Source organism: Mirounga leonina, unplaced genomic scaffold, assembly GCF_011800145.1.
Source record: "Mirounga leonina isolate KUSES-001 unplaced genomic scaffold, KU_Mleo_1.0 Mir_91, whole genome shotgun sequence".
NCBI classification, from domain to species: domain Eukaryota; kingdom Metazoa; phylum Chordata; class Mammalia; order Carnivora; family Phocidae; genus Mirounga; species Mirounga leonina.
The window spans coordinates 33,186,635-33,208,592 of NW_023270839.1; the positions used below are offsets into that span (position 1 = coordinate 33,186,635).

The window sequence follows — 21,958 nt, forward strand, 5'->3', positions numbered from 1 at the left end:
TAACAACAGAATTATAAGGCCCATCTACCTTGCAGGGCTGTTGTACAATTAAGTGAGATAAAATGTGAATGTGCCTAAGGCTTAGCTGGCTAAGATGAAGTTTCTTCCTTCTCTAAGTTCCTTGAAAAAAGCTCTCTTGGCTTCGTTTGGTTTCCCCCATACTCTAACATAGCACTTAACATGCAGTCAGTGTTCAAAAGATGTAATAAATCCTATTACCATGGAAAGAAATAAAGATGGGATAAGGAATTCAGATTGGCTGTCCACAGGGATCTAATTCACCTAAAAGTGGCTTTACGTTGTTTTTATAAATCTCAGTAGTTAACCTGGATAGAGATTCAAAACTGTAAATTTAGCCACCAAAGCCAAGCCACATCACTTGGCCACTTCCGCAGCGGGAAGATAACGGAGAACAAATCAGGTTCGCCACACTTTTCAGCCCAAAGCCACGTGGCTGTGACAATATAGAGAGGCTGCCATGAATTTTCTAACTGGGGAATCGAAACCTCCGCGGAATTCCAAAGCGGCAGGCATTAATAGGAGTTAGGTGTAAATAATTACCCATCCTCAATGAATCTTTGACATAAAGCTGCCATGTTTTATTTCCGCAATAAAATGTTTTGTTTTTTTAATAGTAAATGCTTCAAATGATTTGTATTAAACCCTGCAGTAGACTGTGCCTTGGAGAGCTGAATTTTACTCAGCTTGCCACTTAAACTGCTTTTGGCTCATCAAAGGAGAGTACCAGATAGCAAATCAATAACCAGACGGATCTATCTACAGAAAAAAGTTCAATTACCTTTAATTAAGCAGTACAAAGGAGTAGTTTAAGAACTTGTCACATGTTCGTTATCTCCTTTGACGTGACTGCTCTATTGTTTCTACTGACGTACTGTACCTTAAAGAGATCTGCGGACAACATAGAACACACAGCACTATCACTTAACTGGACAAAATTAAATTTCTCTTGTAATAAAGAGTCGTACTGATGCTCACCTCAGTGCGCTACTCTGCAAAGCCGGTAGCCTTTGAATACTATAATCAAAGGTAAAAAGATTACTTTTAAGTTTGATGAAAAATAGCCCCATCTTATTTTACTTCTAATGAAGAGGCTACGTATATAAGGTAAAGGAATGAAGGAAATGCTCAGATCACTTATGGGAGGAGAGAACCCTCCTGTTGAACTAACTAGGTAGTTAGAGCAAAAGTGATTCTGTTGACTTCCATTCTTTGCTTTGCTTCACGCCAAAACATCTGGCTAAAAAGTGAAAAAACACCCAAATGGCATTCTATAGGAAAACACACTTAGATGATTGATTGCATTTTTCACTTTAAAGTCAGTGTTTTGATATTATAGAGACGTGGGCTTGGTTCAATAGGTGTAATCTCTTACTGGCAAAAGCATGGTTCTACAAAGCTTGCTTTGACAAGGACAGACTTATCAATTCTAACTTTAAATCAATTAACTGTTTTAAATAATGGTATTTAATGCTCCGATATTGTATGCTCTGAACCCCACTTATCCTGAGTCTTAGGCTGAAAGGCAGGAAAAGGGAAAAGTCTTCACTAGAAAAGACTGCAAACTAGACTTCCCAAGTATGCACATAGCACAAGGTCAAAAGAACTGAGAAATGAGGGGCAACATTTAAAAACAGCTTTTAAAACTATTAATCCACAGTGATTGTGTCAGAGTATTTAAAAATGAAGGTTGTATGCCCAGCACATTACACTAATGTGCAATGGTTACACGACTTGTGTTAGTGTTGTAAACAGAAATAAGTTATGACCTTAGCAATTCTAGGTAGCAAAGATCCACCCGGCTTTTCCCGTCCCCATCTAACCTCAAGGTCTGTTTCTGAAAGTGAAAGGACACTGATGAGAGTACAGAGACAAAAGGTCGTTCATTAGTCATGTTCCCAGAAGACAGTTCCGTTTGGGCAGCCTTCAGGGGACAAGGCTAGATCTGAATGAACTGGGAAGTGAGGTAAGGGGTGGGGTGGCGGGCCTCTTTCCCCAGAGGCTGCCTGGATCGTTCGGATTAAAGGGCTCTGGGGTAATTCCAGGGACCTGTGATCCAGATCAGGGAAGACCTAGTGTTCCTTTTGACTCAGGATTCCAAGGGGCATGGCAGGATATTTCTATCACAGGCCAAAACAGTCTAATATTCCCAGTCCCTTATCATATGACTGGTTTGACTAGCACCTAGGTTGAATCTCATGGATGTCCCTTTGGTATTCTTTAACCACAAAAATGGACAAAGATGTCCTAAAATCAAGTTCTGCCTCCCCATTGCTCTCATACTATATATATATATAAATATATGGTATACTTCCTATGTGTAGAAAGATTACTAGATGGTGTGACTTGAGTATGCCATTTAAACTTTCTGTGGCTCAATTTTCTCATCTGTACAGAGATTCAAAACGGTGACTTTAGCCACGCAAGCTAATAATAAAACCACCTCATCCAGTGGATATAAGAATTACTGGGACTACCGAAAAGTCTGGAATAGTGTGCACCCAAACTTTTAACGGATTCAGATTCTGAATGTAAACAGCCAATTCAAGGCAATTTATTAGTGCTCTTAAAAAGCTAGTTACTGCTTGTTCTGTGTTTGTTTGTGTACTCATTCGTTTATTTTCTCCCCATTGCTAGTAACTGAATCCCCTTTGACAAACCATCAGAGACGAACAGGGCAAAAAGATGGGGGAAGAAGGTAAAGATGGTGAAGGCCATCCAACATATGAACTGGTCTCTGGGAGTTTCTGATTGCTCCCCTCTTCTGACTCTCCCATGAAGATAGGCCAATGCAGGCTGGTTCAGACGTACCAGGGTTGCCGGGCCCTGAGAGGGTCTGAGCAGTGGTGTGGGAAACGAGCTCTGAGAAGAGGAAATTCAGCAAAGGGCTTTAATGCCCTCCTGTCAGTCTTGAGAAAGCGGAATGTAACATGATTTCTTTTGTCTTCTGCTTGGAAACAAATGTTCCTTTGCCTATCTTCCCTAGGTTTAATTAGTCTTCTGTCTTTCTCAGAATTCAGCCTGTTCATTTGCAAATGGCAGACATCAGAAAGGCTAGTGACTGTGGGTGTAGGTGTTGGGGGGAAGGAGGCTGAAGTGTTTATTTTCAAAGCCACAGGGGTCCCCATTTGAAAAAGCACCCAGCTTATCTCAATGTTTTTGTTTGTATGATTTTGAATTAAAAGGTTGGAGCAATTCATTTAGGAGATTAAGCTGTCTTTACAATGGGCCTAGCTGCCCTATTTATTCACTAGTATTGCTAGGGTTTAAAAAGAAAAGTCTTTCTACTACATTCTTCATTATGCTAGTGCAAGAATTTTTAAGGATTCCTTGAGTCTTTAATTCTTATTGCCAATTAATTTTACATTAAAGTGATGTTAATTTGCTGGTCACAGATAAAAATCACAAACCATCTGCATAATGGTTTAGGTTTGCCAGTTTTAGCAAATGAAAATACAAGATGCACAGTAAAATATGAATCTCAGAAAAATAATTAAATTTCAGTATAATATGTCCCCAATCACTGGCAAATCATGGGACATTCTTATATTTAAAAAGATTTGTTATTTACCTAAAATTCAAATTTAACTAGACGCTGTATATTTTATCTGGCAACCCTACCAGGTTTTCATGGATGTTGTACACGCTCCAAGAATGCCAGTGGAAACTGGGAGAAATTCCATTTTGTTATTTCATTATTATACTTAAACTTGCTCCTTACAGAGTTGAAGTACTTCATCAATCGGAATAATACTCCCCATTTCATGAACAGATAAACAGATACCTGGGAAATCAAGTGAATTTTGACTACAGGATGAGACTTACTTCTAACCACCAAAGCCCATTCATTTATGATAATTTTTCTCATTATGAAAAAGTAAAACACAAAAGGGACAACTGGTATCTCTGGTTGAATTAGAACTTCATGTCATGAACTACTACATTTAAATGCCAGTATCTTTCATTTATGTTACAAAGCAAACATCCTGTGCAAATAGAAGCTGAAACACCCCAGTGAATATCCTAAGGTTGAAGAGGTCTTTGAAACAATAAATGAGTGATTTCTCCACAGGAGACTAAACATTTGCTTGTGACAGTAAACAAAAAGCAAGCTGAATTTTATATAGCACAATCATTTTCGTGTATCTGTTTATAAAGTTAGATGAGGAGACGGATTATTGGATTTTTTCTTTCAGTTAAAATCAAAATTATTGCCCTTGACTCAAATCTTAGCAAATGGTTTCAAACATAATTCTATCTATGTTGTAAATGATTAAATTCTTCCTCCCTCTCCTCCACTACAAATATGCAAAAAGGTCTGTGTGATGTCTTCCTCTACCCCAGAACTGGATGGTTAATATTTGTAACAATTCATTCCTAAAACCCCTGAGTTAATAAAATGTGATGATGAACTAATAAGTCTATTTGTGCAGACCCTACACAGTCAATTTCATTACCCTAAAGTCACATCTAATATTTAGGAAGAAAGGGGTCTTTTTTTTGCAGACCTCAAATCACCTTAATTTTTCGTTTCTTTTTTCTTTCTTTCTTTTTAAAATAGGCACCTTCTCCACAAAGGGAAAAGGAAAGGAGACATCAAATGAAAAGCTCAAATTAACCTTCAAATATCTGAGTAAGAAATCCCTATTTGCCATTTAAACAAAATATTAGGAAAATCTTGAGAGGACTTGATTTTGAAATAACCTCATGCTCGAGGTAAGTCTGGCTAAGAAATGCCACCAAAAGCTGCCACTTGACCCGGAATTCCTCTGCAAGAAAAACTAGCCATACCTACATGTGAGACCTTCTATGAGAAACTGCCGGAATGTCAACTTCATTTGCAGTGGCCCCATATGGCCTGATCGCTCTCCCTGGCATGATAAATCACTGGCAGAATCCTTACCTTCCTACGTTTGATCTCTGCTCAGCAAGATGTGGTTTTGATGTGAAGAACTCCAGATCTCTTAGGTCAGAGACAAAGAGCAGTGGCACTGACCTGCAAAGTGCTAAGTCTCTATTAGACTCAAGTGAAAAGCCGAAGGCTCCTGACAAGCATCCTCGCCATGGAGTTTGCCCGACCCACCGTGGTTTTCATGAGCTTAGGCTGACAGAAAAACTGCTGAGAATGGCTGGAGGAAAAGTGCCAACAAACCTTTTCTTTCTACCACCATGACCGGGTACTCACATCCATTTTCCCTAAGATTTAAAGAAGGAATTCTCTTGGGAGTCACTGCTCTGAAATTTCTAGTACTGTAAGTCTTTAACAAACACAGCATTTTCTATTTCTGGTGGATCTTTAGGACACGGCTAAATCGCTCATTCACGTAAGGAGAATCATTACCAGATTTCTGTGGACTGCTCTCTGGTAATGATAAGGACATCCTTGGGAAAATATTTGAAACACTGCTTTGACCCAAAATGTGGGGTCCCAGAAAGACTGCAAGGAAGACATACAAACAAGTTCAGTATTTTCCTTCTGATCCTCATAATCCCAGGTTTGGGCCCAGGAAATGAAAGAGTTCTGAAGAGTCAGGGTGGGGGTCAAGAAACCTTACAGCTCTTCCAATCCAGTTATTTTTATAAGTAGATGGGCTAATAAGTAAGCATCTCATTCTGCCCTATCATTTTATAAGTAATAAAACTGATGTCCAGGGAATTTAAGTAACTAACTCAGAATCACAAAGCATTTTCATATCCCCAGAGCCAATACAGAAGAAAGTACTCAGTGAGTTATCAAATAATCTGTTCATTCATTAAGTCCACGAATTTGTATTCTGTGCCTACATGTACAAAGTACGTGTATGCTAAAAAGCATACATCAGTGGCAGATCTGGGACCAGTCTGCTGACTCTTTCACTACTCTACAGTACACCCTACAGATTTTCTATTTCAAAGGAAGGGGTAGGTGAGTGGGACTGAAAGGGGGGAGTTTTTCATCCTAAGTGTGTGTGTGTGTGTGTGTCGCTCTCACTCTCAGAAGAGAGCTATTCATTTCAAAACACTCTACCTGGAATTCACTTTTGGGTCCTGGCATTTTGTCTATCAGTAAGTATGCAAATGAAATCAGACAATTTTCTTTTCTAGGACTCATTCCTTTACTCATTCATTCTAACACAAAGATGTGTGGACCACACTGTGTGCCAAGACCATCGTGATAACCAGCTTTTATGAAAATTCAAATCCAGGAAGAAAACTAGTCTAAGCATTAAGCAATGATTGGACCCCTTGCTTTGGCATTATCAAACACACAAGTTATTCAACAGTAATAATAAAAATAAAGATCTGAAACCAACCTAAAAAAAAAAAAACACACATTTGAAAGGCTTCTTCCAACAAGTTCAGAAGCTATTTATTATAAAGATAACAGCCAAATCATTCCAAGAATTGTAAGACTCAAATTAGTATGAAACTTTAGTTGGCTGAAATGATGAAGAGCCCTGAGAAAGCAAAGAGTGGGCTATCATTTAAACAGCTGCATTATTTCAATAGCCGCCCCCCTGATACCACTCACAATTAGAGACACTCATAAATAAGCCCCTCGTTAGCTCTCTATACAACTAAGCTGGTGACTTCGCAAATGTTCATTAAAAGCAAAATGTTCGGTTTCTTTTCTTTTTTTTTTAGCTAAATGTAGTTTATGTACCCGTCTTTGTACATGCACGTCTACACTCATTGTTGAGCAATAATCTCTCTCCTTAATTCAGATCATCAAGAGTTCCAGAAATCACTGATCTGTGTACTTCTTTTCCAAGCCTTCTCTTTTTCTCTGTTGGAATTCCTGGTAATGATACCAGAATGTGGGCAAACCTCATTAGTCTCCCTGCTGTTTACAAGACAGGATTTATGCTCAATGTGCTGAACACAATGACACACATCACTAAATGGCTAGAACTACCACCCAGGCTCTAATCTGAGAAATTTTTCACTCAGTACAAATACCTATCAGCATGGAGAAACACGGAAGAACAATTACAGCCAACACATGTAGTCTTTTAAGAGTACACCAATAAATACCCATTTGTGAAGGTTAATTTAATGCAACCCAGGCTGTTATCTGGAATAGTGTGTGTCACCAATTCAATCCATTAAGTAATTACTAAAGTCTCAGGAGAGCTCATTGAAGTCAAATGTGGTTATTCCAGGTTCATTGCTTCTGGTCTCCCAAAGGACCGTTCAAGCCAACAGCTGGGAGAGCTGACTACAAAGGTTCCCAGGCAGAACTAGACATTTTATGAAAACAGGTAAATGAGTCTGATCAAGGAATGAGGGTCATCAAAGGCCTGCCTGACAGAAATACTTAGGGAGGCGGAAGAGAAGCCGACAAAATACTCAGGGAAAAGAAGAGTAAGATGGAAAAGGTGAGAAGAAGGAGTACCTCTGACTGAGAAGCAGAGGTACTTCTCTAAAGAGGTACACTTCTCTAAAAGTGAAGACCAAGAAATCTGAAGACTATCAGATCTGGCTTCGAGGAGACAACCTGTCAGCAGATTCCTTAGGTAAGACTTTTGAGCCATTCACAATCAAACATTAATCGTGCCTCCCAACTACCACCCTCCTGGCACTGAAGCTCTGTTACAGTAAGGGTATTGCATGAATGCCTGGGGCCCACTCTTTCTCTGTTCTGCATCTCCACTGAGGCTGCGTGCAACAGACAAATCTAATGTGGTTAAGCCTCGTGAGAAACGGTGGCTCTTAAAGGCAAGGTGGAACATATCCACCTGACTCTTTCTGCCAAGTGTCTCTCCCACATAGGTTATAGTCAAGTTACACAAAATGATGGCCTAGGGAGAGAGAGGAAGCACTAGAAAGAATGTGAAATATACTCATTTTCAGCGGTCTCAGACATACTCACTCCCAAGTAGATCTGAAGAGCCATAACAAAGAAAAGCACTTGTTGAATGAAAAAAAAAAAAATAACAAAAAAGCAGGACTTATTAAGGGCAGTATGTGGCTACCCAGCCAGTGGGAATCCAAAAACACAGTTCTTTACCATAGTCTAAAGAGTCATACCTACCTACATGTTGCTTATGTCAATCCTTTATTGTGTTGTTGTTGTTTTAACTGAACACTCTCATCTTTATGTGAAGTTGAAATTGTTGCTAATGGTAGCTACAATACCTACTATAATTACGTTTTGTAACAGGATTTGTAGTCAAAGAACTGGGCTTAGGATTGTCCTATACAATACTCCGCAGAGCTCTAGGCTAACAGTTCAAATTGTGCTTACTCCTGTTGTTAGGAGCAGAGAAGGAAGAAAACTGAGTCCTGGAATTGCCACCTACTAGCTGTCAAGCCTGGAGAATTTATTTAACTTTAATAGGCTTGATTTTCTCACTTATAAAGTGAGAAGATTAATATAACATCCACATCATAGGACTGATGCAATTATTAAATGTAATCATATATGAAAAGCACTTCGAAAATTTTTGTATTAATATTAAAAAGAACTATTAGTAGCCACTAATGCCAATAAAATATAACAAGTTTCACTTCACTGTAAGGCACTGAGCTAGATGCTTCAGAAATACTAAAATGAGTAAGAGTTTTAATCTAGTACAGTTTAGGAGTAGGGAGTTACACAGAAAACTATAATCATACAAGGCAAAAATTGTACCATTTAGGAGTAGGGCAAACAAGTAATATAGGCATTCAGAGAATATAGGTTCATCCTAAAAAAATAAGTGTGGGGCCAACTCTTGTCAGGTATTACATAAGCAATATGCACAAAAGGGCCAGATTCAGTTTTAAGGTTGGAGAATTTCATTCTTCCTCAGTAGCTTCTTTAGAGCTAGAAGTACACATGCACAGATCAATAACTTATGAAATCCAAACACAAAAGTGAATGTGTAACACCCGCTTTGAGTTTAAAACACAATGAGTTAAAACATTAATGAAATACAAAGTAATGTTATTTTCGAGCTTGGTGCTAAGGAATAATTTAAATTCTCTAAACTAAGAGGATGAAGCACCCTACTGAATTAGTTATTCAACAAAAAGACATATCAAAATTCTTTTTCACATTATATTAGTTGTCATCTCTCTAGTTTTTCTCCAGTCCTATAAACAAATAGCACACAGTGAAGAATTTACCTATTTACCTGGTAAAGCTCCTTCAAAAACTGAGTGGTGTGTGTGTGTGTGTGTGTGTGAGGGAGAGAGAGAGAGAACAACAGTAGCTAGCATTTGAGCATTTATTCTGTTCTAGATAATATAAGAAAGCTAGGGAAATAAGTCTTGACATGAAAAACTTATAATGATCATATTATCCTAAAGTTTTATACAATGACTCCTTCCAGGACTCAGTTTTCTTCCTTCTCTGCTCCTAACAACAGGAGTAAGCACAATTTGAACTGTTAGCCTAGAGCTCTGCGGAGTATTGTATAGGACAATCCTAAGCCCAGTTCTTTGACTACAAAGGTTTATAGAATGCACTACTGTTCTTAGTTTAGGGTAACCAACATGTACTTAAAATCATCCACCAAAGTAGGACTAGTTTCTGGTATTTTCCCATTATGGAGAAGACCAGGCTTAGAGAAAAACCACACATTCTGAACCTCCTAATCCCGTTCCAAAATTACACAGAATACAATTTTGAATTCTTTACACATTAATATCATTTGATTTTCCTATATGTTACATCATTTGTCCTTAAGATTTACCTGTGTTCTTACACATATACAGATACCAATTACAGGTAGATTAAAACATAGTGAGAAAGATAAATTCTTTCATAATAAATGTAAACTTTCAGAAGACTATATAAAAGAATATCTTGAAAAAATCAGAATAAGGATAGATTTCTTTAAAAAGACACCAAAAGCACTAAACATAAAGAACAGATAGGGGCACCTGTGTGGTTCAGTTGGTTAAGTGTCTGCCTTCAGCTCAGGTCATGATCCCAGGGTCCTGGGATCGAGCCTCACACTAAGCTCCCTGCTCAGGGGGAAGCCTGCTTCTCCCTCTCCCTCTGCCATTCCCCCTACTTGTGCTCTCTGGCTCTCTCTCTCTGTCAAATAAATAAATACAATCTTTAAAAAAAATACTCCTCTCTCTTTGCATTTAAAACCATATGACATTACACTTAAAAAGGAGGAGGAGGAAGAAAAAACACAAGGAGGCAGAAAATTTTCACATGGTATAAAGCTATCAAAAACTTATAATCCCAAGTACATAAAAACTGCTACAAGTCAGTAAAAATACACATATACACAAACAGAAATGAGCAAATGATATATTAGCCAATTCACAAAGGAGGACAGCCAAATGGCCAATAAACATATGGAAAGATACTAAATCTCATAAGAAATCAACACAATGCAAATTAAAATGGCAGTGAGAGGGACGCCTGGGTGGCTCAGTCGGTTAAGCGTCTGCCTTCGGCTCAGGTCATGATCCCAGGGTCCTGGGATCGAGTCCCGCATCGGGCTCCCTGCTCCGCGGGGAGCCTGCTTCTCCCTCTGCCTCTGTCTCTCTCTCTGTCTCTCATGAATAAAAAAAAAATAAAATAAAATCTTTAAAATGGCAGTGAGATACCATTTCACACAGGTTGGCCAAATTTAGGAAGTATGAGAACTCCAAGTAGAGGTGAGGACGGAGAGTAGCAGGGACGCTGATAGACTGCTGGTGGCAGTGGAAACTAGCGTTAACAGTGTTGGACAGAAATTTGCAATCCTTAATTAAGATGTAGATCCACATACCCCATGAGCCAGCAATATCACTTCTCAGTATACATCCTAGAAAAACCTCTCACCCAGCCACCTAAGGAGATATGCTTAGGAATATTTAATGCAGCATTACTATAATAGCAAAATGCTGGAAGTACTTTAAATGTCACTAGGAGAGGGGCGCCTGGGTGGCTCAGTCGTTAAGCGTCTGCCTTCGGCTCAGGTCATGATCCCAGGGTCCTGGGATTGAGCCCCGCATCGGGCTCCCTGCTCCGCGGGAAGCCTGCTTCTCCCTCTCCCACTCCCCCTGCTTGTGTTCCCTCTCTCGCTGTGTCTCTCTCTGTCAAATAAATAAATAAAATCTTTGAAAAAAAATAAATGTCACTAATAGAATTGATGAAAAATTGTAATATATTCAAAGAATGGAATCTGACAATGAATGAATGATGATTAATGAATCACAAATACATCCAATAACATGGGGGAATCTTGAAAATATGATATGCAAACAAAGCACATTATAGCACGGTACCACTTATATAAAAAATTAGCATGCAAAACAAGAGTATATATTGTTCATGAATACATACAGATATACAGATACTTAAACCTATGGGAAGGAGAAATGTCTCTGAGGAAGGAAAGGGGAAGAAAAGAGAGGAGTGGAAGAAGGTCATAGGTGGAGTTTCAATGTATTTCTTTAAAAAAAAAAGAGCAGCAAATATTGCCAAATGTTAAGAACTAACAAACCTGGGTACAGGGGCACAACATGTTTGTTATTTATTCTCTATAATCTTCTGTATGATTAAAACATTTCATTTCCTGGTAAGTAGGTCTAACAATACAGTGTGCTGTTGGTTTGTGGAGCCTGAAGCATCTCTCTCCCTTCTGAATGCTCATGGTGTTTCAAGGGCATTCATCTCACGCATCTGCATCTTCTATTATGCCCCATAGTTATTTGTGCCCATGTCCTCACCCCACATCCAAGTGGGAATCCTATCCAGCCCCTTCAGGGCAGGGCCCACATCTGTAGATCTTTTCATGCCAGACAGTGACTAACAGGGCTTTGTACACAAGTGGCCCAAATAAACGTCAAATGAATAAACAAATTAATAAATTCAGGTAAACAAAAGGATAGCTCTAGCTGTAGATAAAAATAAAAATGACCTCAAGATACTACAGTGAGATACCCTTCCCTGTGAAAATCAAGTTATATTGGTGTGTTGGGTATCAGATTCTAAAACACAGATGAGAAACCAGAATTCACTGGTTTCGGGTTTGCTCAGGAATTTAACCAGTCATACTGATTCCTGATCTCCTGCCAAAAAAGGATTCTGGGCAAAAGTCCAATTTTCACACCTAGGAAAGTAAGACTTTAAGTTATTCTCTGTAGATTTCTATAGACACTTCATAATTTTCTCTTATCAGGCAAGGTCTTCTTATGTCCCCTTTTCCTTCCCACCATAAACACCCCTCATTACACACATATCAGCCCATACACTGGGTGTATGTATTGGTTGTGGGGACTGGGAAAAGAATGAGGTTATTTTTGCCTGTTATTTGGTGTACTTAAATCTACAATATTTTGTAAGATCCACTTACCTGGAGGTAGTTTCCATTATTCCTGTGGGAAGAGCCACCCAATTTATACCATTTTTTGACTAACTTTCAACTTTAAGAAATCCCTAGGAATGATCTGGGACAAAAAAAATCCTAAGAGTCATTGGACTTGAAATCAGAAGATATAGGCTAGAGGAATGAGAAGAATGTACAAGAAAATATATAAAAATATAATCTTTAATTATTTTGAAATTTCCCCCTATATTTTATAATCAAGACTAGAAAGTGTTGGTACCCCTGATATCTTAAATTCTTTGCAAATAAGAGACAGGTGTGTAGGGCGCCTGGGTGGCTCAGTTGGTTAAGCGACTGCCTTCAGCTCAGGTCATGATCCCAGGGTCCTGGGATCGAGTCCCACATCGGGCTCCCAGCTCAGCGGGGAGCCTGCTTCTCCCTCTGACCCTCTCCCCTCTCATGCTGTTTCTCTCCTGCTCACTCTCTAATAAATAAATAAATAAATAATCTTAAAAAAAAAAAAAGAGAGACAGGTGTGTCTAGTTTTAGCTGGACAATAGGTTTTATCTTTCCAGAGGTCTAGGGCTAAAGCAACTGCTACGCTGGCTTGCCAAAGGTCAGCTTGTGATGAGGAAAGGAAACAGAGCAGCTACGTACTTCTGGAGGTAACAGAGCTAAACTGAAGTAAGAAGAAAGCTTCCTTCGATAATAAAAATTAGAATGTTCACTCACAGACATTCTAATTTTTAACCACATTCTACAGAGGTCAATAAACTCCCGTGTTTAGCCCCAGGGAAATTTTGTTAAGAGCCCAGCAGAAGTCTAGGTGGTGAAAGCACCCAATTATTATTCCAACTGGAATTTTCAAAGGTTGGAAGTATTTCCAAATCATGTGACACAACAGAGACACGCTGTAAATAAACTCATTAAGAGTTAAGATTTTGAAGGGAAACATTTTAAACATTACTTCATCTTAAAAGGCCAACAAAGGAGCAATGGAGAAATGCCAGAGGTAAGAAATTCTCAACTTGGATAATCTCATATATCTGAAAGGTAAAATGGAATGGAGCGCAAAGATACATCTGAAAAGGCAATTAAAAATTATCCAAAGTGGGATGCCTGACTCTTGATTTCGGCTGACGTCATGATCTCAGGGTCGTGAGAGTGAGCCCTGTGTCCAGCTCCACGCTCAGCATGAAATCTGCTTGAGATTCTCTCTTTCCCTCTGCCTCTCACCCCCGTTTTTTCTCTCTCTCTTAAAATAAATAAATAAAATCTTTAAAAAAATTATCCAAAGTGAAATTGTGGCAATCACTTTTATAATACATCAGATTTGGTGTTTGGGGGGACATGACTGGCTTTGAAATGATCTGTCACAGCGAATAAAGAAATTAGTGAAATGCTAGAAGGGCTTTCAAAATAGTCACTGCATGGTGGTTTCACTTTCTGGAAGGTGAAGTGCCCCAAAATTGGGCAGTCAGGACCAGTGAAAGTCTCTTTAGTTTTAAATTATATGAACTAAAATACCTTCCCACTTCTAAAAAGTATGTGTATATATACATATATATATATATATATATATATACACACACACACACACATATAAATTCTGAGAATGTCCTCAAACACTGCTACACCTCCCAGATTTATGTGCCAAAGACTTGGCAACATCTTTGCCAAAACTACTTAAAATGCCAGAAATGGTTGTTTGCCATCTGACACTTAGGGCCAGCCACGTGGGTGTCCTGAGGCACATTAATACTGAATTTTGGCACAAATGTCAGATATCTAATTTGATTATTAAAATACTGGCTGGGGAAATGGTTGAAAGACCTCAATGTGAGACAGGAGTCCATCAAAATCCTAAAGGAGAACACAGGCAGCAACCTCTTTGACCTCAGCCGAAGCAACTTCTTCCTAGAAACATCGCCAAAGGCAAGGGAAGCAAGGGCAAAAATGAACTATTGGGAATTCATCAAGATAAAAAGCTTTTGCAAAGCAAAGGAAACAGTCAACAAAACCAAAAGACAACCGACAGAATGGGAGAAGATATTTGCAAATGACGTATCAGATAAAGGGCTAGTATCCAAAATCGATAAAGAACTCATCAAACTCAACACCCAAAGAACAAAGAATCCAATCAAGAAATGGGCAGAAGACATGAACAGACATCCAAATGGCCAACAGACACATGAAAAAGTGCTCAATATCGCTCGGCATCAGGGAAATCCAAATCAAAACCTCAATGAGATACCACCTCACACCAGTCAGAATGGCTAAAATTAACAAGTCAGGAAACGACAGATGTTGGCGGGGATGCAGAGAAAGGGGAACCCTCCTACACTGTTGGTGGGAATGCAAGCTGGTGCAGCCACTCTGGAAAACGGTATGGAGGTTCCTCAAAAAGTTGAAAATAGAGCTACCATATGATCCAGCAATTGCACTACTGGGTATTTACCCCAAAGATACAAAAGTAGGGATCCGAAGGGGTACGTGCACCCCGATGTTTATAGCAGCAATGTCCACAATAGCCAAACTGTGGAAAGAGCCAAGATGTCCATCGACAGATGAATGGATAAAGAAGATGTGGTATATGTATACAATGGAATATTATGCAGCCATCAAAAGGAATGAGATCTTGCCATTTGCAACGACATGGATGGAACTGGAGGGTATTATGTTGAGTGAAATAAGTCAAACAGAGAAAGACATGTATCATATGATCTCACTGATAGGAGGAATTCTTAATTGTAGGAAACAAACTGAGGGTTGCTGGAGTGGGGGGGGGTGGGAGGGATGGGGTGACTGGGTGATAGACACTGGGGAGGGTATGTGCTCTGGTAAGCGCTGTGAATTGTGCAAGACTGTTGAATCTCAGATCTGTACCTCTGAAACAAATAATGCAATATATGTTAAGAAAAAAAAAAAGAAGAAGAAGAAGGTAGCGGGAGGGGAAGAATGAAGCGGGGGAAATCAGAGGGGTAGACAAACCATGAGAGACGATGGACTCTGAAAAACAAACAGGGTTCTAGAGGGGAGGGGGGTGGGAGGATGGGTTAGCCAGGTGATGGGTATTGAGGAGGGCACATTCTGCATGGAGCACTGGGTGTTACGCACAAACAATGAATCATGGAACACTTCATCTAAAACTAATAATGTAATGTAAGGGGATTAACATAAGAATAAAAAAATAAAAAAATAAAAATAAAAAATAAATAAATAAAATAAAATACTGGCTGGGAAATTGTTTGATTTAGTGACTTCTTAATAAAGAGAAGACCTTGGTAGGGAAGCCTCCAAGGGATGTCATTTGATGAAAATCCAGTGTAAACATATAAGGGATCCATAGCTACCCAGAATATTAAACTCTTACGACTAATTAAAATAGTACACAATGGCCTGTTTTACAAAACTTTATTGACTGTACAATTCTGATCTTTCTTAAAATGGGCCTCGGTTCATCCATAGCTCCAAACGTAAAAATGAAAATGGAGTTAGCCTTTGGCTGATTGCCATTCTATGTACTTTCACCCAGTTGTTCTTTTAGTCCTGACAAAAACCCCGAAGGGTAGCTACTATTATTTCACATTTGGCCGATGTAGCAATTGACACTCAGTGAAGAAACTCCTCAACAGGAGACAGCATCCATACCTTGTTTACCATTGCATCTCTGGAGCCTCAAGGCACAGTTGACCCTGTGTGCTGTCTACATGTTGACTGCCCACACAGCTAGTAAGGACATGTCCAACCAAGCTTCTTCTAAAATGTAGGCCATATGATCTCTGTTGCGACTACTTGACTCTACCATCGTAGTCCAAAAGTAGCTCCAGCTAATATGCAGTTGAATGGGTGTGGCTGTGTTCCAATAAATCTTCATTTACAAAATCAGGCAGATCGTCTGTAGTTTGCTAACTACAGCAAGCTGTTACTAAGATAACTAAAAAAGACAAAAATATACATCAGTATTTCTATTTCGTTATCCAGCGGAGAAAGACTTGAGACAGAACTGCATATGTTGGTATTTGAGATGTTTTTGATCTGGTCACGGTTTGATCACTGGGCTTGGGTAATGCAACAGAGAACGTATTACGCATGCCTGGCTTCTCTTCAGCCTTGCTACAAGGAAATCATACCTCACAGAACAGGCTCCCCAGAGAATCTTCTAACCTCAAATAGAAAAACTATCATTCCTCATTTTATAGAAGTGGAAGACAGAATTGTCCTAGCAAATGATGATTCCACAAAGTAACATAAGCCTGTACAGTACAAAGCATCAGAACCCTAGGAGAGTTATCTAAATCAAGCCCTAAAATTAAAATGGTTAGCTTCTCTAGTTTAAATGGAGATGACACAAACATCAAAAAGCTATACAATTATGAAAATGTATTCTTTGAAAATCTGAGGTTCCTATAAACATGGACGTGTGATTCACAATTTATGATCAAGACAATCTTGATTAGAGGTTTGGAAACAACTAGACCCACACCATCTTTTAAGAAATGATCCCTGGGATAGGCAAGAATCTTGCCCTAGACCTAACAACAACAACAACAACAACTCAAAGGCACATCAGAAATAGTAATTTAAAGTCAGGGAATCAAAAGCCACAGATGTAGCAGCTTCTTAAGAGGAGTGGACCAGTACATGTTCTCCCCATGTTTGCAATAGAAGCAACACAAAGAATAAAGACTTAAACTCTTTCAAAAAACCAAGCCAAAACAAAACAAAAATCCAAAAACAAAAACAAAAAACAACTATGTGACTGTTAGGAAAAACAAAGTATATGGTGAAGCAAGTTCCAGCAGTTTTTTTAAAAGTCAAGGCCAAGGTCTTCCTTATCAATTATTTCTACCTCTTCCTATTCTCTCTCCTTCAAAAGGTTTTGCAAGGATCAAATAAGATACACATGAAAGTGCTAAATAAACCATTAGGCCCCATAAACAATGTAAGTGGCACCATATATTTTATTATCACCATTGTTATTACATTGATCGACTGAACTATTGCCATGCTGACGATTAATTTTTGGCACTCAATCTTTTTAATAAGACCCTAAGCTCCTGGAAGGCAAATGCCCAACTAGCATAATGGAGAGCACTGTTGTTAGAATACTAACAATACTCGATGGCCACTCAAACAGCCTTTGGACCGAATTGAAGTTGACCCCAGAAAACAGCAGATGTTCAATAAAAAGTTTTTAAATGAATGAATAAATAAATAAATAATAGTTACCCAGCACACATTAGCTCTGATTTTCAGTTGATTGTCTTTTATTTTTTCTCTTCTAGTTTAGTAAGTCAGTACTCCATAAATGTTCCCTTCCTCCCTCTGTTCTCACTCCCCACAGCATCAGATGCTGGAAGAAAACACAACCCCTTATGTTACTGTTAGTTATAGGCATAAAGGGTCACTGAAAAAATGCTCAACACAGAGACCACACAATATGTGTGTTTGTGTGTGTGTAACGGGGAGGAAGCACTGGAGCCAGAAGAGATGATAGAGACAATAGAGAAGGTAGGGTGAGATAAAGACCAAAAGATTCCAAAGACCTTCTGGGAATCTGGAAGAAATCTCCCCTGCAGTTAGGGGCAGTCAGTAAAGTGCCAGCCTTGATTTTACAATGTGTGAACTCCTACAATATATTCAGCCATACGAAGGTTTAAAAACCAGACTGATGAAAAATAAACAATTCCGAAAACCTTTAATTCATAAAAACACGGCTAAAAGCAATCAGGTTCCTGCGATCGCTGATAAGCGGTCTTCTCAGGATACAAGCAAGAGAGCATGCATCCTCTTGGCCTCAAAGTGGTCCCCCTGCTACTTCTTGCGGGTGGACTTAGCACTCTTTCTTGACTAACGCGGTCTTTGAAAACAACCACCACCACCACCATATTCCTTAGTAAGCAATCATTTTTAAAGCTTGGGATCTAGTTCACTGCATTAAGGAAATAAAATTAGACATATATCAAAGATGGTACTGCCATTGATCCTTAGTCTAAAATGGGTATTAGAACTTCAGAGAGGTGGGCTTCTTTTTAAAACTAAATGTAACTGCGTGAAAGTCAGTATAGGAGCACAGCTTTAGCCCTTTCAGCATCCATGGAGACCAAACCGTAATTTTGGAGTATTTTCACTGGACCTTTGACAAAGGTGTAACTTTCATTTCTGATGATCTCCCCCATTCCACCATTTATAAAAAGTGCCAAATACTTTTAGAAGAAGAATGGCAAAAAAATACAGGACAATACAAGATCACAAATGCAAAGTTTTCTGGATGCATGCTACTTGAAATTCTCATAATCTGACCATTTACACGTAGGCAGTGACTTCATGTTGGTCCCCAAAACACATTTAAAAATCCTGTCGTAATATCCTTCCCTAAAGAGGTATTCGTTTAAGAAGACAAAAATGATGTAGGATCCGTCTTGTTTATCTTGTACCACTTTGTGACACAAACACCGTATTTGTTTCTTATGTGTTATTCAACAAGCCCTCCAGCATAGTAATTTCTAAGCCATTACTCTTTTAAAAATTCCTGATGAATGTGGTACTACTGTTCTAAAGGATGAACTGTCCATTCTACCTTTTTCATTCTTCTGTTTCAAATTACCAATACCCCTCACTTCTGATCATAAGTGATTTTCAGAAACCTTTCCACTAATCTTACTTTCCTTTTAAGTAAAAAATCATTACCCACTACCCTCAGCTACCAACAGAGCACTGCTCTTCACGTTAAAAAAGCTGCTCGCCCATGACGCTTGTCTCAGAAAATTTAGAAGCCTCGCTAAAAAGCTGAGGAGGAAAGCTGCTGGGAATGTTCACAGATACCCGATTTAACAAGGTTCTGTGAAAAGAGCTTGCCTTTAGATTAACATTACTCAATGTTTATGAGGGTTGTTTGTCAAGCCAAAAATAAGGTGCCTCCTCCCCACAAATTAAAGAGTCAAGTTACAATCCATTATTTCATTTCTGATTGTTTTTCTTTGTAATAAGTGGGAAAGTGGATACTGGATAAAAGTCTCTCCGGAGCTAAAAGACTCCACATTAAAGGCTTCAATTAGCTATAAATCAGTTGTCTTTCCTACTGGGGGAGAACAAGAGAAAAAGAGAGCAGGGGTAGTTGGGAAAAAAAGAAAACTGGAAGAGCTTCCAAATTAAATTCCGGGATACCTACTGCATACCCAAAACTCCTTTCCGGGGCTGGGAGGAAAATCCAAACAGAAGTTAAGACTAAACTCGAACCCTCCCAAATATGAGAGTTCGCTCCTGTCTCACGGGGAGATCTTGGAACTTAAGACCTTTAAAGAGAGGCTGAAGAGGTTAGGGACCCTCATAAAACAAAACGTTTATGCTGTATACTTGCCCCGCTCGTTCCCAAACCCAGATATGTGCCCCCACATTGGCACTATTGTTATGCAAACCATCTAAATGGCTGTAACCACTAACGACCTCCCATTAAAACGGCTTTCAAAAATTTGTCACACCATCTAAAAAAGCTAACAGGTACATCAAACCCATCATAAACCGGGCGTTCAGAACACGAATCACCTTGGCTTGTATTCTAAAACTAACACAAGTAAAATTTCAATATTCGGATTTTGAAAAAATTTCTCTCTCAACCATTAAGCCAAAACCAAACAATCTACTTCTCAACAAATTTAGTTTATCTCGTAATAAGCATGATGGAAAACAACTTTAACCCTATTGTGTGCGCGCCGTGTGTGTTTAAGTTAATGGGAAGAAATTTGGGGTAGAAATCAACTGAGAGGATAGAGAATCAAACAAGAGAACTGTAAAATGAACTCCAGGGAACACGACTTTCAATCCCATCTATCTCCCCCCTCTCCGTGCTATAACGTTATAATCACCCCTTGTGCCTAATTAATATATTTTTTCTATGTGGAATTCATAGAAAGTAAATTCAATTTACATTAAGGCAGCGAACGCATATTCTTTTTTATGTGGTGCAACAGCAACAAAAAACCCTGCTTGGCAAACCCAAGATGTCAGAGTTCGTTATAAAAAATAATTTCTTTTCCGTCCGACAGCGAGCCCGTTCGTTCGCACACACTTAGAGAGTTTCCGACTTTTCCAGGAGGGCCGCCGCCGCCTACAACATTCGAACGAAATGCCGGCAGTGGAGCTGCCGGTCGCCAGCAGCCAGGTTTCCGCGCCATCTGCAAAGGCGGCCGGAGCGCCGCGCGCCGGGTCAGCGCCTCCGGGAAAGCCGCTCCGCACGCGCGGGCTTCTGAGGGCCGAGCGGGACGCGCAGCCCAGCGGCCCTGAAGGCGCAGGGCCGCCGGGAAGAGCGGCCGGGCTGCACGGCCCACCTGGCGGGAACCCTTCCTCCCCACTCGAGGAGTCGAAGCGGTGCCGACGCCTTGCCCGCCGCAGTCCGGGCCGCGAGAATCGGATCGGAAGGCAGCGGCAGACGCGGCAGGGGTAGGGAGCCGCTGACCGCGACCCCCGGCGCCGCGCTTCAGGTTGGGGTGAGTCCCTACGGCGTCGCGAGACCCCGCAGGACTTCGGATGCCCCAAGCCCGAGGACGGGGCGTCCGTCTGCCGCGCGGGGGTGACAGGCTGGCCCCTGAGGCCGTCACGCCACGCTCGCTCCCTAACAGATCATGGACAGGAAGGAAGGTTCTAGAAGCCTCGGCGGACGGCAGGTCCTCGCCGGCCGCTTACCTTGGTGTACTTGATTTCCAGGTTGGGCGTGGGCGATGGCAAGAGGTGCAGGGACGCCATGAGGGCGGCGGGGTCGGCCTTCACCTCGCCGGGCATTTCGATCTTACTGGAAGTCATGGTGGCGGGCCGAGGTCTCGCTCGCCCGCGGCGTGGGCTGTGCGGGCTGTGCGCGCGGTGCGCGGGCCGGGGGCGCGCTCGCCTGTATATAGGCAGGTGTCAAGCTGGGGCTTTTCTTATTGGACGTGAGGGCCGAGGCGCGGGGGGCTGGTCCATCCTACCTAGGACGCCCGGGCGCAGCCCCGATTTACATAAAGCCCGCCGCCCGCGCCGCGCGGCCGCTTCGCTCGGCGCCCACGGTCAAGTGCGGCCGGCGACAAGCCGGCTGCGGGCACAGACCCACGCCCACCCCGCTGCCGCGCAGGCCTCGACGGCCGGAGCCGGGACCCGCGCCGCGGCCGCGCGGGGCGCGGAGAGCGGGGCCGGCCTCGCTCCGGCACGGGCGGCGGCGGCCGGGGGCGCACCTTGGCGGATGTCGCGCGCGGGCCGTGGCCCCAGAGGCAGAGCGAGCGGGGGCTAACGCGGTGTCGGCGGAGGAAGCTTCCGGGGCGCGGAGGGCGGCTCTTGGGGCGCCGAGCGGCCTCGGCCGCTGGTGGGGCGCGCCTGGAGCCCCTCCCACCCGCGTCCCGGGGCCCGCCGAAAGCGCGTCCCCCCCTCCCCCCGAGACCCAGGGGGCGCCCTCCGCTCTCCTTCCTCGGGCAGGCGGCCCCGCACACACCCACGGCCCACAGCCGAGCCCGAGCTGCGCCCGCGGCCGCAGGGTCCGGGACCGGTAGTGATGAGTGCGAGTCCTTCGCCCCACACTCAAAATTAAGTATCCCCGCAAGGCGTCCCTCGCCCGGCTTCTCCCGCCCAACTGCTGCCCTCTGCCGGCTGGGACCGTCCCGGTCGGTCTGGGCTGCGCCCCAGGATGCGGGTGTTGGTCCTTATAGGCTCTTGCGAGTTGCATGTTTCATTGG

General features: G+C 41.5%; 2 protein-coding genes across 2 annotated transcripts in view; one reads left to right on the top strand and one right to left on the bottom strand.

The window, feature by feature from the left end:
- Positions 1–21,182, bottom strand: part of ALDH1A2 (aldehyde dehydrogenase 1 family member A2) — a 94,178-nt gene extending 72,996 nt beyond the window's left edge. Inside the window, exon 1 of the mRNA XM_034994214.1 lies at positions 20,943–21,182. Within this exon, the coding sequence (XP_034850105.1) occupies positions 20,943–21,059 (117 nt within the window). The 5' untranslated portion in view covers positions 21,060–21,182. The remainder of the gene's footprint in view (positions 1–20,942) is intronic.
- AQP9 (aquaporin 9) overlaps positions 20,728–21,958 on the top strand; it is a 93,415-nt gene continuing 92,184 nt past the window's right edge. The window contains exon 1 of the mRNA XM_034994216.1: positions 20,728–20,746. The gene's annotated coding sequence lies outside the window, so the exon portion shown is untranslated. The remainder of the gene's footprint in view (positions 20,747–21,958) is intronic.